We start from the raw sequence: 17,963 nt of genomic DNA on the forward strand, positions 1-17,963 counted from the left end.
ATAATAAAACGATTGTGCTACAAAATGTCAAAAAGCAAAGGCACGTAGTTAGGGACGGAGTCCGCGCTTCAAGGAAGGAGGGAGAGAGGGGTAAAAGGGGAGCGAAGCCGCCAGTTTCTCGCCGACAGCCGCGCCGTGAGCACGCCTTGTGATGAACCTCGCGTTTTGACGCGACATGGCCTCGTCGACGACCGGCAACATCGTAGTCGAGTGGTTGCGTTCGCTCCACCTGGGCCAGTACGCGGAGAGTTTCTTAGACAATGGATATGACGATTTGGAAATATGCAAACAGGTCGGAGAACCGGATCTGGATGCTATTGGTGTCCTCAATCCAACACATCGTCAAAGACTGCTGCACTCTGTAAGAATTCTTAGAGAGGAAGGTGCAGCGGCTGTTTACTTTACTTTGGAGGAAGCTGCCGCTGCCCGAGATCCTTGCAGGTGTGAGGAGGAACCTCGAAAGGAAACAGCAACAGTTGCAATAGAACCTGCAAAGTATGTTGATGAATATGAGGAAGGGAAGGCTGAACTGGTAAAAATACCGCGAATTCAACTTAAACGTCTGCTACGTGAACGTCTAGCTCAGGATGGAATACGTCTGAGTCTGCAGCCATATTCAACCACGGTCAGTGTTAATATTTAAGTGGCAAAGGCATTGCTTCTCCGCGGTTACATCTCGTGACCTGTGATAGTGAATAAAAAAAATCTAGTGGAATTTGTGAGTTTAATGAACATTGTATCTGAGAGGATACCGCGTAGAGGCATTGCCCGCACCTTATTTCTGTTGATCGGCTTGTGTGTGGCATGGCATCGTTGCTGCTCCGGGCGGATCATTTCTCGGACGTGTTGCTATAAAGTTTCTTGCGTGCGTGATTTCCCTGGAGATGAGAAGTTTGCGCGCCTTCCCTGTCGTGAGAAGATTGTAATCGCATGCCTCCCGGTCCTAAATTGGGTTTCGCGATAAAATGTATAGCCTGTTTCAGTTTCTTCCACCGGTAATTAGCTATGTTATCTGTAAAAAAATAAATTGAAAGATCCTTTGTCGTGTAACTTAAATGGGCAAAATTTCAATTAATAACTACTGCATGATTTAAGATATTAATTGAATATAGTTTCCTTTTCAAATCGAAATTGGATTATTTAAAAAAATAGTCAGCTGACTTCTAAAAGAATAAGATGCATCATTGTCATTTTTACCATTGGGTGTATCATAAAGATGCTTAAGAGATCCTAACTTATAAATCTTAATCTTAGAAAAATGTTCGATTCGTTGTTGTTTTTTTTTTTTAAGAAATCAATGTATTACTTTACACTTTCTTTAGTTAAATTATAATTGATTCATTTTCAAGTCTTGTAGTAAAAATGTCTCATTTCCTTATAAATTATTAGCTTTTAAATTTGTACTTTATTGAATTGCCTTAAGAAAAAGAGAACAATACGTTCAGCAAAATTAGACTTAAATTATATCTCAGAAAAATCTTAAGCTCCTAGAATTATCTATCATATAATAAAAAAAAGATATATTTATAATTCTGATGTGATTTTTGTTACTCATCACACGCTTGAATTATATTATAACATTTTAATGAAGAAATTAAAAGCTGAGGAAGCTTGTGAAGAAAACTATTTACATCTGAGGTTTCAGAGACAATGTTGTTACGTTCCACAGTTGTAGCTTATATAAACAAGTCAAGATTTATCTTTTAATATAAATAGTATGCTATCGGTAATCAAACAAATTCTTCGTACTCAAGCCACGAGTGTTTGATTTCATAAGAATGCGATATTGAAGTGTCAAATGATAATAAATATTCGAATATTTTAAAGATAAAGTTATATTGGATATGAACAAACACATATATCAGGTTTTGTAACTAGAGAGTTTCGATGCTAATACTGCAAAATTAATACAAGCGATAATAACTTTTTCCCTAATACTTGTTGATGCATGTTGAATCTTCGGATTTTTCGTCTTAAATATGTTATCTAAGTTAATATGCCCTATAACATAATAAGATTTTTAAAATGTTTTTTAAAGACGTAACTGTATGTTTAGTTCGCATAACCAGAAAACTAATTTTGCAGCAATTAGAAGCCAAGACCATGAAAAAAAGCCTGTTATTATCCTATAGCAAGGTCCCATTACTTGCTGGATAACATGCAAAGCACTCAAGCAATCATTCTCGTACTTCTTACTTTTTACTAGCAAACTTCTTTGTTTTGGCTCACACAATGGCTCTGTTTCTAATAATTTTGCTTACTGGAACCCTGTAATAGCGAAGCTAAGGTGCTTGGCTCTCGACATATTGTGTTCGAGCTAGATTCTAAAATAAAAGACATTTATTATTATTATTTTAATATTAAATTAGCAATTGATAAAATAAATATAATTACATGGGAATCAATTTAGAATTAAGTTCTCAGAAAAATATACTCTTATTGGTTACGACGCTCAATCAACACAGTTATTTAGGTTATTTTGTTAGTTATAATGAAGAAGCATCTGCATCATTATAAGATATTTTGTTTAAAAATCAGAAGATTACATTTTAATCGTATGCTATATACTAATTTAAATGGAATTTCCTTTTTCAATTATATGTTTTTATCATATACTATATCAAATCGTAAAGCGATGGGTCTACCGTAATTACTTTGATGATTTTTTACCGGTTCCGAGCTTCGTGTTTCAAAACCTGTTCAGAGCGAAGCTAAAGGTTGAACACACAAGGTGTGTGGTGCATGAGGACGAAGTTCATTTTATATTTATTTATAATTTCACAGTCGAATAATCAGATACGTTAGTTGTTGTTCGTTATGTAAGTGGAAATTTAAAATACAAAAACAATTGATGTTTAAAAAAACCGTTACTTATTTTTCCAAAACAGTTTAATAAGTTACATTACAAGGTTTATAAAAAACATTACATTAAACTATATAGGCTCAATTATGCTAACGCGTTTTTCGGTATAATTTACCACTTCAAAGGATCTACCTGGCTATGGATTTCCTTTAAAGGTTGCATCGTACATGTATCTAAACAAAGGTTACTTTTTCAATTCATTCCTAGCTTACCGGAACTGTTAACAAAAGGACTGACAAATTCCAGCGACGTATCAATATCAGTTCCGACTATTACTTCAATATTTATGTTCCGTTGAAGCCAATTGTATCCCGCATCTGTTCCTTTATTGAAAAATAATTTTTACAATTTCAGTTTTGCAATTAAATTTCGTGCAGTAACTTGTTGCGTATTGTTATGTGTCGTAAATATCTTATTTCCCAATTTACTTACATAATACAATCGTAATTAGGTATTTATCTTTGATAATATACTTTCTAATTACTTTCAGTGAGATTAAAATTTAACTTACACGGTCAAAATTATAAGTGATATATGATTTAAATAAATAAAAGATCCGATTTGTTTTTTTTTAATATATATAAATCTGTCTTGAAAGTTACATTTTTTTATCTGACATCCAACATGGCTATATAATAAAAACGTTTCCGCTTGTAATTTGTCTTCTAATCTGTCATGTTTGATCCATTGTTCATTACACACATATCAAGACGAATCGATTGTTCATTTGTCAGAATCAATTATGATTAGTCATTTTAGGATATATGTCTGTATGTAGTATAATTTAATATTCTCATGATTATAAGCAAGGAAGGAGAATAATTAAATTGTAAATTATTTATAAGTAAAACATCTCTGTATAATCTATGATATGTTATCTCAAATAACGCATTATGATCTATCACTTCCTCCATTGCTAATTCTGTAAGGGGATTGTGCGGATGTCTCGGATTATAGCAACGTTAACACCTCCTAATGGATCGAGTTTCTATTTGACTGCACAAAATGACTGATGCTTGTCTCCAAAACTTTAATACAAAAAAACATTCTTAAAATGGACGAATTAAAAACAATTCGAAGTTTGCATTGAAGTAGGGTAGATGAAAGTTATGATTTCGTAAGGTTTGTCAGTAAAGGATTTAATTTTGAATACGGACAATTAGCAATAATAATTTTGGCATCTAAAAGAAAGTACAAATATGGATTTTGGGATAGTATATTTTAGTTGGTCACAGAACCCTAAATGTATTGGATAGATGGTTGAATGGATTCGATAACTCGTTACGATAATTGTATGCAAATAGGATGAACTAACTGAAGGTCGTTCAGTAAAATATAAGAGGTCAAGTTGTTTATATTATTACTTATGGTTTTGTCTTGGCTTCTATTTTCTTTTTTACCGTAATAGCTACGCGCAAAAAATATTTTTGCTTTTAGGAATGGAAAATATCTTGTGGTTTCTAAAATTAGTTTCAATTCCTTTAATGATGCATACTTTTATGCTTGATAAAGTATATTTTTTCTTTTACTAAAAAAAAAACATAAGGCATAAATTTATATGAAGAAGTCACATGCATTCGAATGGAAGATATTTTTGTTATGTTTGTTTCAGCTGATATTTTTTTCTACCTGAGTTTAGAATCTTTCTATTTTTAAAACTTTACTTGAATACATGTATTTCGTTCAACTTTATTAATCGATATATGAACCGTCAATATTATTATAATTGATACATTAAATAATCGGAACGAAATATGTTTTATTGCATTTGGGATTTTCCGAAGTAATTTATTTATTATATCGTATAAATTAAATAGAGTGACGTTAATTTTAACTGAATTGATTGTTGAAAAAATAATAATAATTTTAACAAATTCATTTACTTATTTTGTTAAGTGTTCTGTGAATATTTCAGTATAATTTAAAGCTTGATATATGAAATACAGCGAAGCTTGACCGAAGAGGATATTTATTCTTAAAATGTACTCCAGAACCAAAGTCGACGAACTGCAAAATTACTGTGTTTCCGCCCAAAAGGTTAACATTAGTGGCAAGGTTGAGAAGATTTGCTAATCTGAGATGTAAAACATTTTATTAATGTGAAGTAATTATTTTATGCTTTAAAAAGTAAACGTATAAATAAAAGAATAATTAAAGCTATCATAGGAATACTAAAGATTATGAAGAAAAATTAGAGAAACATTTTTTATTACGCGTAGTTTTCCTTAGCCATGAAACGATTAATGTTTTACTTGTACCGAATTTAACAGTTAAGACGTGCCACAGGAAGATTTATTTATAAAAGTTCTCAATCAAACATAACAAGAGTCTTCCAAGAAAGCTTCAAATAAACCTTTAGACTTTGTTTGGCTTTTTAGGTGGCTACCCTATGTTTGAGTTTCTTTGTTTTTTTTTCTATATATTGCACTGTTTTCTACTTCTCTTAGCTAATTTTGTGTAATCAATACTTTTTAACTTGTTATGGACAATATTGCGACCAAGGATTCTATATAATTCATATTAGAATAAAATGACAGACAAAATATGCAAAAGTTCATGAAAGAACTGAATACAAGATAGGAATGGCCTACCATTTTACCAAAACCCTAGTTTTAACGCAAAGTCGTAAAACGTGGCTTCAAGAAAAAAGAAAAAAGCCAAATAGCACAGGGACCGTAACAAATTGGTAACAAAAGCCAAATTAATAAACGTTCCGGAAATTTTTCATTTATACAGCGTTTCACACTTTGTGTTAGCTTTAACATTTGGGTGTCGAGCGATTCGCCAGTTCAAACATTGAACTATGGCTAACATCATATAGATTATATAAAGTGGACCGTTTAGCAAATTTGTAGTTTATCGATATTCATTTAGCGGCTCGATTGACCAATTTTGTAAATATTTATTATAAAACTACTTATTTAGGATATACTTAATATTGAAACATCAATTTGAAGTTTTAAAAGGGTGTTTATTTATTAATTTCATAAATATTCTGATAACAATATTGAATTTAAGTGAAACTAATATATTTCGGATATACTACGAGGATTTTATTATTTTAAAACTACATAATCCCGACGTTTCGGTTACTTTTCAGCAACCTTGATCACGGGCAGGCCAGATGACGAGACGTAGTATATCTGAAATATCTTATTTTCATTTCAATGAATAAAACTCGTAAAAGTCTTATATCTCAACAATATTGAATGTAACATAATAATTTTTTTATAGAAATTAATGAGTAACTGTTGAATTTCTAGCCTGTTATTTTTCAATAGTTCTATATTCCAAATCAGTCGTATCTTCCTCACAGACTACCTTTATTGAAATGTGGTTGTAATATGAAAATCTAGAATAACTCGTCAATATTTCTTTCAAATAAATGTTATTCTTTACGTATTTCAAATCGTAGTTGATATGAATTTGTTCATTTTCGTCGCGAACCAAGGATAACGTATTTATCAGTTTACTAGTTACATGTAAATCGTTGGTTTCAATTAATTTCAAAATAAAATTATTTCAGTTTTAGCACAAAATCGCTGTAATCCCTTACCTATTTTGTATATGGAATTTCAAATTGCTCCTCATTTGGTACTCCATTAATTTCCGTTCAGTGATTGCAGTGACCTACTCCAATTTAGCATTTAAGCGCATCCAAATTACATTTCCGCCTGTAATAAGCGACAAACGAACTCGATTATTTTCTTATTAAGTCTCTATCGGTCCAGACCACTAAAATGAATGGAACGATAAATAATGACAGGGTTCTGATTACGGGCAGCCTACCTGTTTAAATTACTTCAGAAACCCATATGCAATTTGAATCACACATTAATGAGCGGTATTCTGTACGTAGTAAGCATCTGTCAAATTTAAATTTGTCTGTCAAAAGGTTTGTAATGACGGTATAATAAAGCCAAAATCCGTATACGTTATCCATCCCTGAAAATGTAAGAAGCTGATTTTATCCTTCCGTCTTCACAGACTATGTCTCTTTTCTAGATTATTAATGTAAAAAAATAAACCTAGAACAGTTTTTTGACATCCGCTTAAAAAGAGATTAACGTTTCAGTATGTAGGCTTTTATTTTATAAAGTGTATCGCGTTGTATTTTGGGACTCCTAAAGGTTATAGCCGAGTATGGTATTCTAATATGAATGGGACGATAAAGTTTCAAAGTTAATGGTAGGCGTGGGCTGGCTACGCACGTATGGACAGCTTTTTTATGTTTATATCCGTCAAGCAAGGCGCCTAAGGCACGATGCCTTTCCCAGCGGGTGACAAGGCTGTATAAGGTTCATGATTCACTTAATTTATTACTTACTTGTAAATTGTGTGCCTTTTATGCCCCGTCCACTTTCCAAATTGTTTGGCTTGTTTATTTTGATAAGAAACTTTATCTCATCTCATTGGATGTTCAAGATAAATTTGAGATTGTATTACTGATCTTTGAAAAGATTTTACTATGGAATAATTATAACACTGAGTTATCGTTATCAATTCAGTGTAGGTTCACTTGGATAAAACGTTGTTATTTAGATCGAAACGTTCAAGAGACAGAATAGTATAACAGACATTTTATCGTGTATATTTAAAACACTCATTTATTGAGTCATTAATTTTTAAAATAAGAATAAATTAATAATTATATAAGATACACACAATTTTGTGTATCGAAAACTTTAAAGAAGAATTTAATTAAAAATCTGTAAGTGAAAATCAATCCCGGTGTTTCTTTATTTTACAATTAACAGAAATTTAAAAATTTTGTCAGCGCTACGGAAATTCATAACCAAATTGAAAGTTACTCCACGACTTAACCGTCGCGTTGCTTCGAAATTGATTAAAATCAAATTGGAAAAAACTTTGTCCTAAAACTGTTGAGTCTTGTTTACTAGTTTGAAACGAAAAGAAAACCGAAAAATAAAACAAGTCAATGAATTTTTTAATTGAATTAACTTCTTTATTTTTATAAACTTAAATTTAATTTGCCATTAATTATGTATATTTGGACAAATTTAAATCAGCATTTATGTTTAATCAGTTAAGGTATAATATTGTAAAAACTTTGTTTCAAATGTCATTGCGCTGTGTTCGCAAGTTATAACAATCTAAATTTTATATGTTGGACTATATTTTTTTTATTACTCGTATTGGTATGGTATGGGTTTTAACTTAAATATTTTACTGAAAAGAATACGAAGCTTAATTGTATTTATTACGAATAATTAACAAAGTTTTGCTAAATATAACAGTATAATAGATAATATGTAGTTGGTATTATCTTATCTGAGTATACTATACTAGCCATTGCCATAAAGTATATGGGTCGTCTTATGACTTCGTAACCTTTGTTATTAAAACCGGTGACAAACCTTACAACCTCATCTTCTTGTGCTTATGCATATAACAAGAAACATTTTTGTTAAACCGTTAATTGCTTACAATTTACAATGGCCCTTTTTTAATACAAGTTTTAATGAAATTTAAATGAATTTAAGATAAAAATTAATAATTGTATAGTGTAACAAAAGGTTCTTAAAGTTGATCTTAATCATTTATTTCGAAAAAAAACCAAAAATATATACACGACCGTTAACGGTTTAAATATCAGCAACTTAAAGTAAACTTAAAGTAAAATATAGAATGTATTAAACTATTTTATATCCGTAATAAAATTTGCAAGGAATTGTCCTTTTATCAGTGCAATTAAATTACTCTGTAATATCAGTGAAACATTTTATCAGGACGTTGTTATCAAAACATTAAGTTCGTTGTTCTTCTGAGTCATAGTAAAAATCTTTATTTTAAGTGACAGCAATAAACTCGGTGAGTCAGGAGTTGGGATGGACTAAAATACGGACTTTTTTACAGTAAGGGACAAAATAACGGGAACAATGCATTCCTGTGTTTGTTATGTTCGGTCAACAAAAAGCCTCAGCACAACTAAGTTTTTTTTTACAACCCCCGCTAAATTAAACAGGGATGCTGATTTTGTTTTAGTTTCTTTTTATTTCACACACCACAAATGCCAAGCTCCAGTGGAATGAAAATAGGTGCAGATGCTTTTAGAAAAGTGGCTAAATGTGCAGTTTTAAACAAGACGCTACGTTTTTCACGATTTAAACGACTGCGACGTGCACGTGAGTGGAATTTCAACTTTTAGCATTAACATTTTATGTTAATGTTTAAAATGTTTTTGTTCTTACATTGTTTAGAAATGCGTTTCATTTGAAATACATAAACACTTAACAGAATTACCTTTCAACTGGAACATAAAATAAAAAAAAAGTTATTCACTCATGAACAATTTACTAACATGCTTTAATAAAACGGCCTCCGTTTCTATTAATTATTTACCATACAGACTCATGAAGCTTTGTATATGTCTTTTTTAGAATGATACTGGAGAGTAGCACAAATTGGCATTACAAGCGAGCTGATGTGGGCAGATGAAGCTCTAAGTAATTGCACTGTAACTAAGCAAAAGCAAACGTTTACTAATGATACACACAACACCGTAATCGTTTAACCACTCGTCCAAATGACCATCAGTGGTACCAACATCTTAAGGCTGATGTTGACCCTGCCGAAGGGTTCAATTAACATTCCATGCCGGATACTATCGTCTTGGAACCGAACCAATTTGTCTGAGTCTCAGTTAATTGTTTGCGAACATGATTTTACCGGAAAATCGAGAGCCAAAATTTCAGATTCTTGATCATCAAGCTTACGATTAGATGAGATTGAAGCAATTGAACAACGAATTACTTACAAACTTCTAAACAAAACATTTTGTTTAGGTTTATGTAAGCTGGCGGATTTAAAAAAAAAAAATTCGTTTGTAATACTGGTTGTAATTAAACAACATACGATAAAAGTTATTTTATATTTATTAAATTTGCGATAAGTTATAATTACAGTATGTAATATAATATTCAATCAACTCCTGTCCAATAACACTTAATCTGACGTTTGGTTTAAAGTGCTTGTTAATCCTATGTCCATTAGACAACAAAACTCATTACACATAGCTAAAGAGCTGCTGTAAAACCTAACTACGTAGTTTCCGACCAAGTATTGCTGTATGGTCCAATTCATGAATATAACATTACACCTGAACGTTTTGTATTTTATTTCCTGAATAAAACAAAAAGGTCAGCCTTGACTTATTTAAATTTTATTTCTTAAAATTTTACCGCATTAATATATGTATTACATTTGATTTTGTTAAAACTATCATATTATATAATTCTTATGTACTACATAATTATGTATACTTTTAAAAGTAAATGTATTAACTTTAATCTCATTCTCTTCATATTCTTAATGAATATTTTATTAATATACACATTTAACTTATCAAATAATTTTTAATATTAAATGTTATAAATTGTTAAACAAAAAATTATACCATTTTATACCATAGCATGAAGCTTACGAGTTCATCTAATGGATGCAATATTTAACCTAGTATATGTTGGAGTCCGGCTACTAAATCCAACAAACTTCCTTAGCCGGGGGATTTTTAATTATGTCATTAAACTAGACCGCGTGCAACCAACTGATTAACTAGTTTTATCGCTGTAAGGGCTCGCTTTGTTGTTATTTATAAGGTAAGGCTTATACCGCATGAAACTTGTGTAATATGCCCGAGGTAAGTCTTTGAACCAACTGCTTTTGGGGAAACCTTTTAGTTAATAACCTCTTATTCATTATTATAGTTTTTAGGGCCATATCTCATTCTCATATCGTAGAACATATTTTGGAACAATTACATAATATGTATAGAAAAGAATTCGAATATTAAAATATATTTTGAACATCTCCAGTGACTATGTTCATTATGATTCGTTTAATAGAGTTTTAATAAGTTACGGCTCGCCAAATATTCATAAACAACGGATTGAAATTGCTTTTACAACGAATAAATTACCTTCCGATCGCTTTTCATGAGGAGCGCTTATAATCGGCTTTATTCTAATCTAATCTTTCTTACAAACTGACGATAAATCATAATAGATAATAATTCTCTATTAAAATCATAAATTTTTAGGGTTCCGTACTTCGATTGTCAAAAAGAGCTTTCCGTAAGACAAATTGTTTTCCGTTTTTATAGACTACAAAATAATTTGTCCAGAAAATCAAGGAGGTACATGCCTAGAATACAAATAAAATGTTTATTTGTCCAATGAATGTATGATCCTTGTTTAAATATGCTGTTATTTTTGCAGAGTATATCGAAATTATAAATTTATCACAGTTTTTTGTTTCTTTCATAGGCTTCGAAAATGTTTATTAATAATTATTTTGAAGAAACTGTAAATTGAAGATATAAAAATATAATAAAAAAAATCTCTTCCTTAATTTTTGTCATTTATAAATAGTTAAATAAATGACAAAAGCTACTTGTAAAGATGTCGCTGTGTATGTAAAATAGTAAAATTTTGCGCAGGACTTCTTTATGTGAAAATTTTTAACATAAATCCGTGTTTTGATTTTAACGTAGTCATATTTCAAAAACGTGTTCATTGTTGCAAAATGTGTATGTCATCCAATATTTATAACTGTGCTGTAAATTTCTAAATAAATTAAGTCGAGTTGAGCTGTGAATAACCTGTGTTAGTTAGATGTATACGCATTTGTGTTTTGAAATGAACGTACTATAAGGTAAGGTAATACCTTTTTTTGAATAATTAACTCAACTTATTTATGACATATGCTTGCCAGGTGAAGTAGCACCTGTTTCGAATGAAACATAATATGGAGAGCTAATTCTGAATCCTTTATTAAAAAAAATTGCAACCTGAGAACTCTTGCGACCGCTGAAGACAGATGAGCCACTTACTTCACAGTCTATTGAGCTTTCCGATTAAGTTTGCAGAATAAAGGATATAAAAGAAAGTGCCTTGTCCCAATCCTACCAACTACACAAATATAGAAATAATAATTTCCTTAATTTGTATTTCCATTATTTAAATTAAAATGTTTGCTTTGTTGATATTCTGTTTTGGAATCTTTTTGTAGATATTATGTTTTCGTAGTAAAATTCAGTGATTAATTTGAATATAATAGGATGAATTGTAAAATATTTATAGGTAGTGTTAAAATGAATATTTTCTTCGTAAGCTTATTAATGGCTTTCAAAGTTTATGTGAAGTTAATATTAAATAACTTCCGAGATTAAGCATCGGCGTAAGGGGGATTTACATAAAGAATTCATGCAAGCTGTAGTATAGAATTAAAAATAAAATAGGACATGTATTTCAAGCTGTAGAGTGTTAAAATACACTAAGAGGCGGTGTGTCGTGAAAACGAAAAGAAAACTTTCTTTTTTACTTCGTCTAACGGATTCAATATCGAGGCGGCCTGAATGAGTTCGAGGGTGGAAAATCGTTAATCATCCCTTTGTTGGATTTTTGTTACAGCCTAACTGGTTGCTTGCTTGTTTGCCATTTTTCCTTTTGGATGAAAGTGGGGCCGTTTTAGTCTTGACGAATTGTTTTCATAGGAAACTTCTATCCTATTAGAGGGTAAAATAACGATTCGGAATATCAGTCTTTTCTATGTACTCTCCATATTATTTTTGAATTTAGATGTAGCGTACTCTATTACAATGCAATATCAAGCTGTAGAGGGTATCTATTGAATTATTTATTGTGTAATTTTGCATCTGTATGTTCTGCATTAAAATTATAATGAGAAGCAATACTCAAATGGTAATTGAAGATAATAGAAGATATTTTACTACTGGAACCTTATATTGCTCTTTACAGTCTAATATCGTTTATATTTCCTGCTAACGTTGTCAATTAAATATGTTTGGTTAATAATTATTTTTACGATTTTGTTCATTATGCGTATTTTCCGACATAAATTTCTTGTTTAAGAGACAGAAGTCTTAAACTATTATAGCTTCAATAACTCCACAATTTCCGAGTCTTTTGTATGTGTTTCAGTATGGCAATGTAAACTGAACTGTATAAAATATATAAGAAAATCACTTGTCTCTGATATTGCAAAAGAGAAATTGAAAGTGCGGAATAAATAAGATCAAAGCTGAAATTACGTAATATGCGTTCTGTTGTAATGGTGTTGTAGAAGTAATTTACTTAAATTTCGTTTCTATACTATAAAAATGTTGATATAGATTCTAATAATTCTTTCTTGTACTTCAAATATGCGTACATTCAGTTCTTTGATTTAATCTTTTATGGCTTACCCTTTATATGATTCACTGTCATAATATTCAAAACATATTTGAAAAAGTACCTGTTATAAAATGGATATAATTTATTACAAACAATATTTATTGTGCGAAGGACACAAACTATTTCGGATATATATTTTTTTTTTGTGATTTAAATTATAGGTAGTCTTTTCATTCCCTGTTATATTCACGAAATTAAATATGTTATAAAATATTTAACCTCCTTATAAGCTTTAATCTCACAAAGATAACTGGTGTTTGAGGAGATAATTGGAACACTACGAATGTTTCTTATCTGTCGCGGTTAGCTTCTTTGATCAACTTCTAATGAACAACGTTCGATCGTGACATACGGCTGATAAGTCTAATCAAGCCGCTTAATGTTGAGAAATTGTTAATTACAATTATTATACAATGTATATATATTGTAACATTATCTTGAATAGTTATATCATTATATTATGGTTGTTTTTATTGTGGAATGATAAACGTTAATGTGTATTTACATGTATAAAATTCATATGCTCTACGCTATCAAATTTAATCACAATATAAAATTCATCACATCACCTATAATGCATCATCACGTGTAGTTGGAGCTAGTGATCTATGAAAGGTCAACAACCTCTTGAGGCCAAGTTCAAAGCGTACCCGCGTGCACAGTACAGCCTCCTATCGAAGAACGGAGGGCAAGGTCTTGAATTTTTGTTACATTTTATTTGCACATGCGCATTTGAATGTAATCGTACTTATTCGGTAAACTAAATAATGTATTACATAAATTAAACAACTTTTTAAATTATATTTCTATATATACTGATTAAAATAAAAATTGTTTCAATTTTAGTATCAATCTAACGACATTAGCATTTTATAGAACCGAAAGACAAGTATTTGAAGACCCAGCTGTAATTGGATATAGCTAGATACCTATATGTATCTGGATTCTGGAATGAACGGATGTAATACCAACATTTTTTGTCAGACTAATACCTAGTTTTAGTTTTAAACCGCCCAGTCGCATATTTTTCTTTATTTTTTCACACATAACCGCAGGCTATCGTCCCGCGTATATCGTGCTATCCTGAAATAGGATTCTGTGCTTGTATTGTGTGCAGTAACTGGTTTAGATACGTTTGATTGGCGTTTTCGTTTATTCTTTTTAAACTCGTCCGCAATAACAGATAATAAGATACCAAAGCTGCTCTGTAATTAAAATGCAACAATACATTTTTAAATGCAACACTGTTTGTCTAGACTTTTAATAAGGTATTCGAATTAGTATTTTAATCTATTTTTCTTGACTTTCACGTTTTATAAATAATTAATCATTTCTGTGTAAGTTATTCATGATAAAATATTGTAATATGAACTATATTATATTGGCTAAAGAGACTGCTCATTTATTTTAAGTTCTAATTGTTTGGGGTTTCGCTTTTACAAAAAAAGTATTGTGACCATAAAAACATAATTCTAATCTACGTTAGGCAAAACGGTTAGTTGAAGTATTGTTATTAAGATTTGGTTTTAGGGTAAATTCGTCCGTATTTTTATAGCATTTAAGATTATTTCTACTGAAAAGGTATAAAGGGTGCAGGGGCAGGTAAGAAGCATCCCACTCACGCGATAGGAATATAAACATGCCACTGTAGCCAAGCCTCGGAGCTCTATAATATTTCCTAATAGATGAAGGCGTATATTCTGTTAACGGTCAAAGTTTTCCGCCAAGAATAGTTGTGAACTTGTCCAAACTCTAAACAATTTATGATTCATAGTTTTATTGTGAAGCTATTCTGGAAATTAATTTTTAACAAGCTTTGCATCACGAACTATATTTTCCTATAAATTCGCAATCATAAGTAGTTTGTTATATTAGATTTATAATATCTAAACAGCAAAATAAATAAGCAAGGGTGAGAATGTAATTATTTTGAAAGTGTCACTTAATTTTTTTAACTTTAAGATTTTAGAATTTGAAAGTCTTCTACAGTTCTCAAAAGTTTAATGTCCTGTTCGAGTTGACATTAAGATGTTTTTGTAATAATAATAATGAGGATAAAATATAAATTCATGGCATTCACTCGGACTTGAAAAATGGGTCTAAATTTAAAAATATATTTGACACCTCAGTCACGTTTCGTGCAAATAAATTCTATTATACCCTGTCGTGTTCCAAAACAACTCCTTTTTATATAAATAAATGACAATTCTAATTTGCAAAGAGAAAAGACTGGAACAAAAACTGCATGTGTTTTAATTTATTAAGACCGTTATTGTAATATTACAAAAGTAGGCTTAAGTAGTATTAATATCTGAATAAGCTTACATTGCAGCAGTCTATATTGTCGAGCCTTAATGAGATACCATAAGTTACTATCATAATAATTATGTGTTGAGTAATGTTCAACATTTCCTCTCGTGGTGTAGTGAATTCGAGCAGTCACCATTGTTTTGAAGATGTACCATTTTTTGCAAATATAATACATTATTTTAGTAATAGAGGGCGCTAAAACTAATTCGTATACGATCAACAAACGGTATGTGTGGATTCTCCTTTGAGTCTGGTGAGGGGTTCGTTAAAAGGGTAGAGCGGTCGTCACATTGTTTATTCAGACGGCTCGGCGGACACAAGCCTAATCCAAATCGATCGTCCTGCGGAATGTTTCGTGCTGAGTTCTCGCGGCAGCACTACACATGTTTACTAGACAAAAGCCTTTGAAATAAACATTATCACTAGCGTTATTTAAAACTGATAAGGCAAATTTTATTTATTTTATTACTTTAAAATTTTATTAATTTCATGTACAAACCCATGCATAATAATTAGAGCGACAGAAAAACTCAAATAAAATTACGTTAAATTTATTGTACGTGGAGAGGATGATAGGACGGTCTCGATTTAATATTGCTCAGTTGGTACAAACCTTCATAATTCACTGTGAGATACAATATAGTAGTTGAACGGATATGTTCCCCCTTACCTTACATTAACTTATATAGTTGATGCATCAGTTTTTTAAGTGGGACATCAATATTATTATTAACTGGCATCAGAGATATAAAAATTGAAGTTGTTATTTAATATTACGAAGATAAGTAAGGAAAATTATTATATCATGCACAATTTTCCCCTAGCAAGTCGAGAAAACGTCCCTTTCATCTTGATGTTCCCTTGACCGCAGTGGCAAAAATTGTCTGAATTATTTTACCCTCGGGTGGAATTTTAAAACATTTTAAATAGTGAACAAGGTATTTTGAACAGATTTAGATCTTTTAAAAAAACATTTAATAAAATTTTGTTATATAAAAAGAACAATTGCAGAATTTTAAGAAATTTTTGTATTTAGCCTCGTTAAATAGGATGATGCAATTCAACGAGAAAGGATGTAAACTTAAGACTTTGGTCACCTCTGTCAGCACTTCTTTAAAGATTAAGACTTCTAATCGTATTCTCGTCCCACGATAAAAGGGGAGCTTGCGGCAAGATAAAGTACCTTAGAAGGACTTCTTCAAAACTCGCTCCCCTTACTATTGTGAGGTGCATATTAAAGCGAAGCGGCTTTCTTACTAATACTTTTCCTTGATTGAAGCTTTCTTTGAAAGCCAATTCGTCGGTAGTATAATTTGAACAAATTTTTAAATGCGCCCATTCATCTTTCAAGCAGTTTCCAAATCTGTCTGTATAGTTTCAGTAAAACCATAACGTAATTTATGATTAATACAAATTAATGCAGTTTCAATTTAACAGTTAAACTATTTAATTACAATAAAATTATGTATAACCCTTTAAATATTTGGTGTAGTTTTTTTTGTAGCTAATGAATCTTATTCAGAATTCGTCGGTTTCAAACCGTTTCGAAGACATGGAATTATTTGTAAAATAAAATGCAAGAGTAAATTTTGTTCTTACGAAAGTTTCCCAAGATAGAATCCGATACATGAGAATCACCTATTTCAAGCCTCTCTTTTTTATTTCATTTGTCCAGCGCAGACAAAAAACCAATCTATGAATTGGAAACCACAAACTCTTCTATATTGTAGATAAAAGATGTAGCTTTTATTACATAGGCAAAGGGTTTAAAATATAAAAGTATCTCTCATACGGTGATTGTAATGTGATATTTGCGACCATGAAAGGTAGTGTCGATAAGCTTCGTGTATAAGATTACCAACTCTTTGCGGTTAGTGAAGACGCCACGAGCTCTGTGGTTACAATGCTTCTCACGCTGTGACTTGGTATATTTATTATTTTAGCTGTAATTCTTATCTTCTCTTGCATTACACATTTGATGAAAGTCATTTATATTGGAGTGTAGAATTATAAAGACGATTCTTTAAGAAATTAAAGTAAATGCATTATTATGTATGAAATAATACAGAACAATAAACTCATTTAACAATATTGAAACTAAAACAATCCGTATTTGGTTTAAGCATTATCGGATAAATAAAAATCTGGTCTTTTGAATAACTTGTTTTCTTTAATTCCATTACAGTTATTAAAATATCAGATAATTCCACTACAGTGGGAATTTGGCGAATACTTGAATAGATGAAACAGTAAATTTTGTATTTATTATTTTCCCCATTGTTGACTCTGAATAAATTTCGAATGTTTAAGTTTGAACTTATATTAGTCGGACAAAAATTTTATAAGCAAAAATTATGCAGTATTCGAGGTATTCACGTCGTCTGGGCGTTCATTATTCCGCAGGGTATTTTAAATCAACCGTCTATACAGATACAAAAAGATTGTGAGCACTTCTTCTAAAGTCTTGGTCGTCTTTAAATTTATTCGTACCCCAAAGCAGTGCATCACCAAAGAGTTTTCACTGTAGTTCGCGAAGTGGGCGGAACCTACCATTGTGACAAAATAATGTCTCCAGA

The 17,963-nt window shown here is 30.9% G+C and overlaps 1 protein-coding gene across 5 annotated transcripts in view; it reads left to right on the forward strand.

Annotated features, from left to right (window-relative positions):
* Window positions 1–83: 83 nt before the first annotated feature.
* LOC116766697 (uncharacterized) overlaps window positions 84–17,963 on the forward strand; it is a 67,329-nt gene continuing 49,449 nt past the window's right edge. For 2 of the 5 annotated variants that reach the window (XM_061521447.1, XM_032656743.2), the window contains exon 1: window positions 86–625. In XM_061521447.1, coding sequence (XP_061377431.1) covers window positions 176–625 — 450 coding nt within the window. In that variant the 5' untranslated portion in view covers window positions 86–175. Of the gene's footprint in view, window positions 626–17,963 lie in introns of all 5 variants that reach the window. The other 3 variants (XM_032656741.2, XM_061521446.1, XM_061521448.1) reach the window with 2 other exon arrangements.

This window comes from Danaus plexippus, chromosome 10, assembly GCF_018135715.1.
Source record: "Danaus plexippus chromosome 10, MEX_DaPlex, whole genome shotgun sequence".
Taxonomy (NCBI): domain Eukaryota; kingdom Metazoa; phylum Arthropoda; class Insecta; order Lepidoptera; family Nymphalidae; genus Danaus; species Danaus plexippus.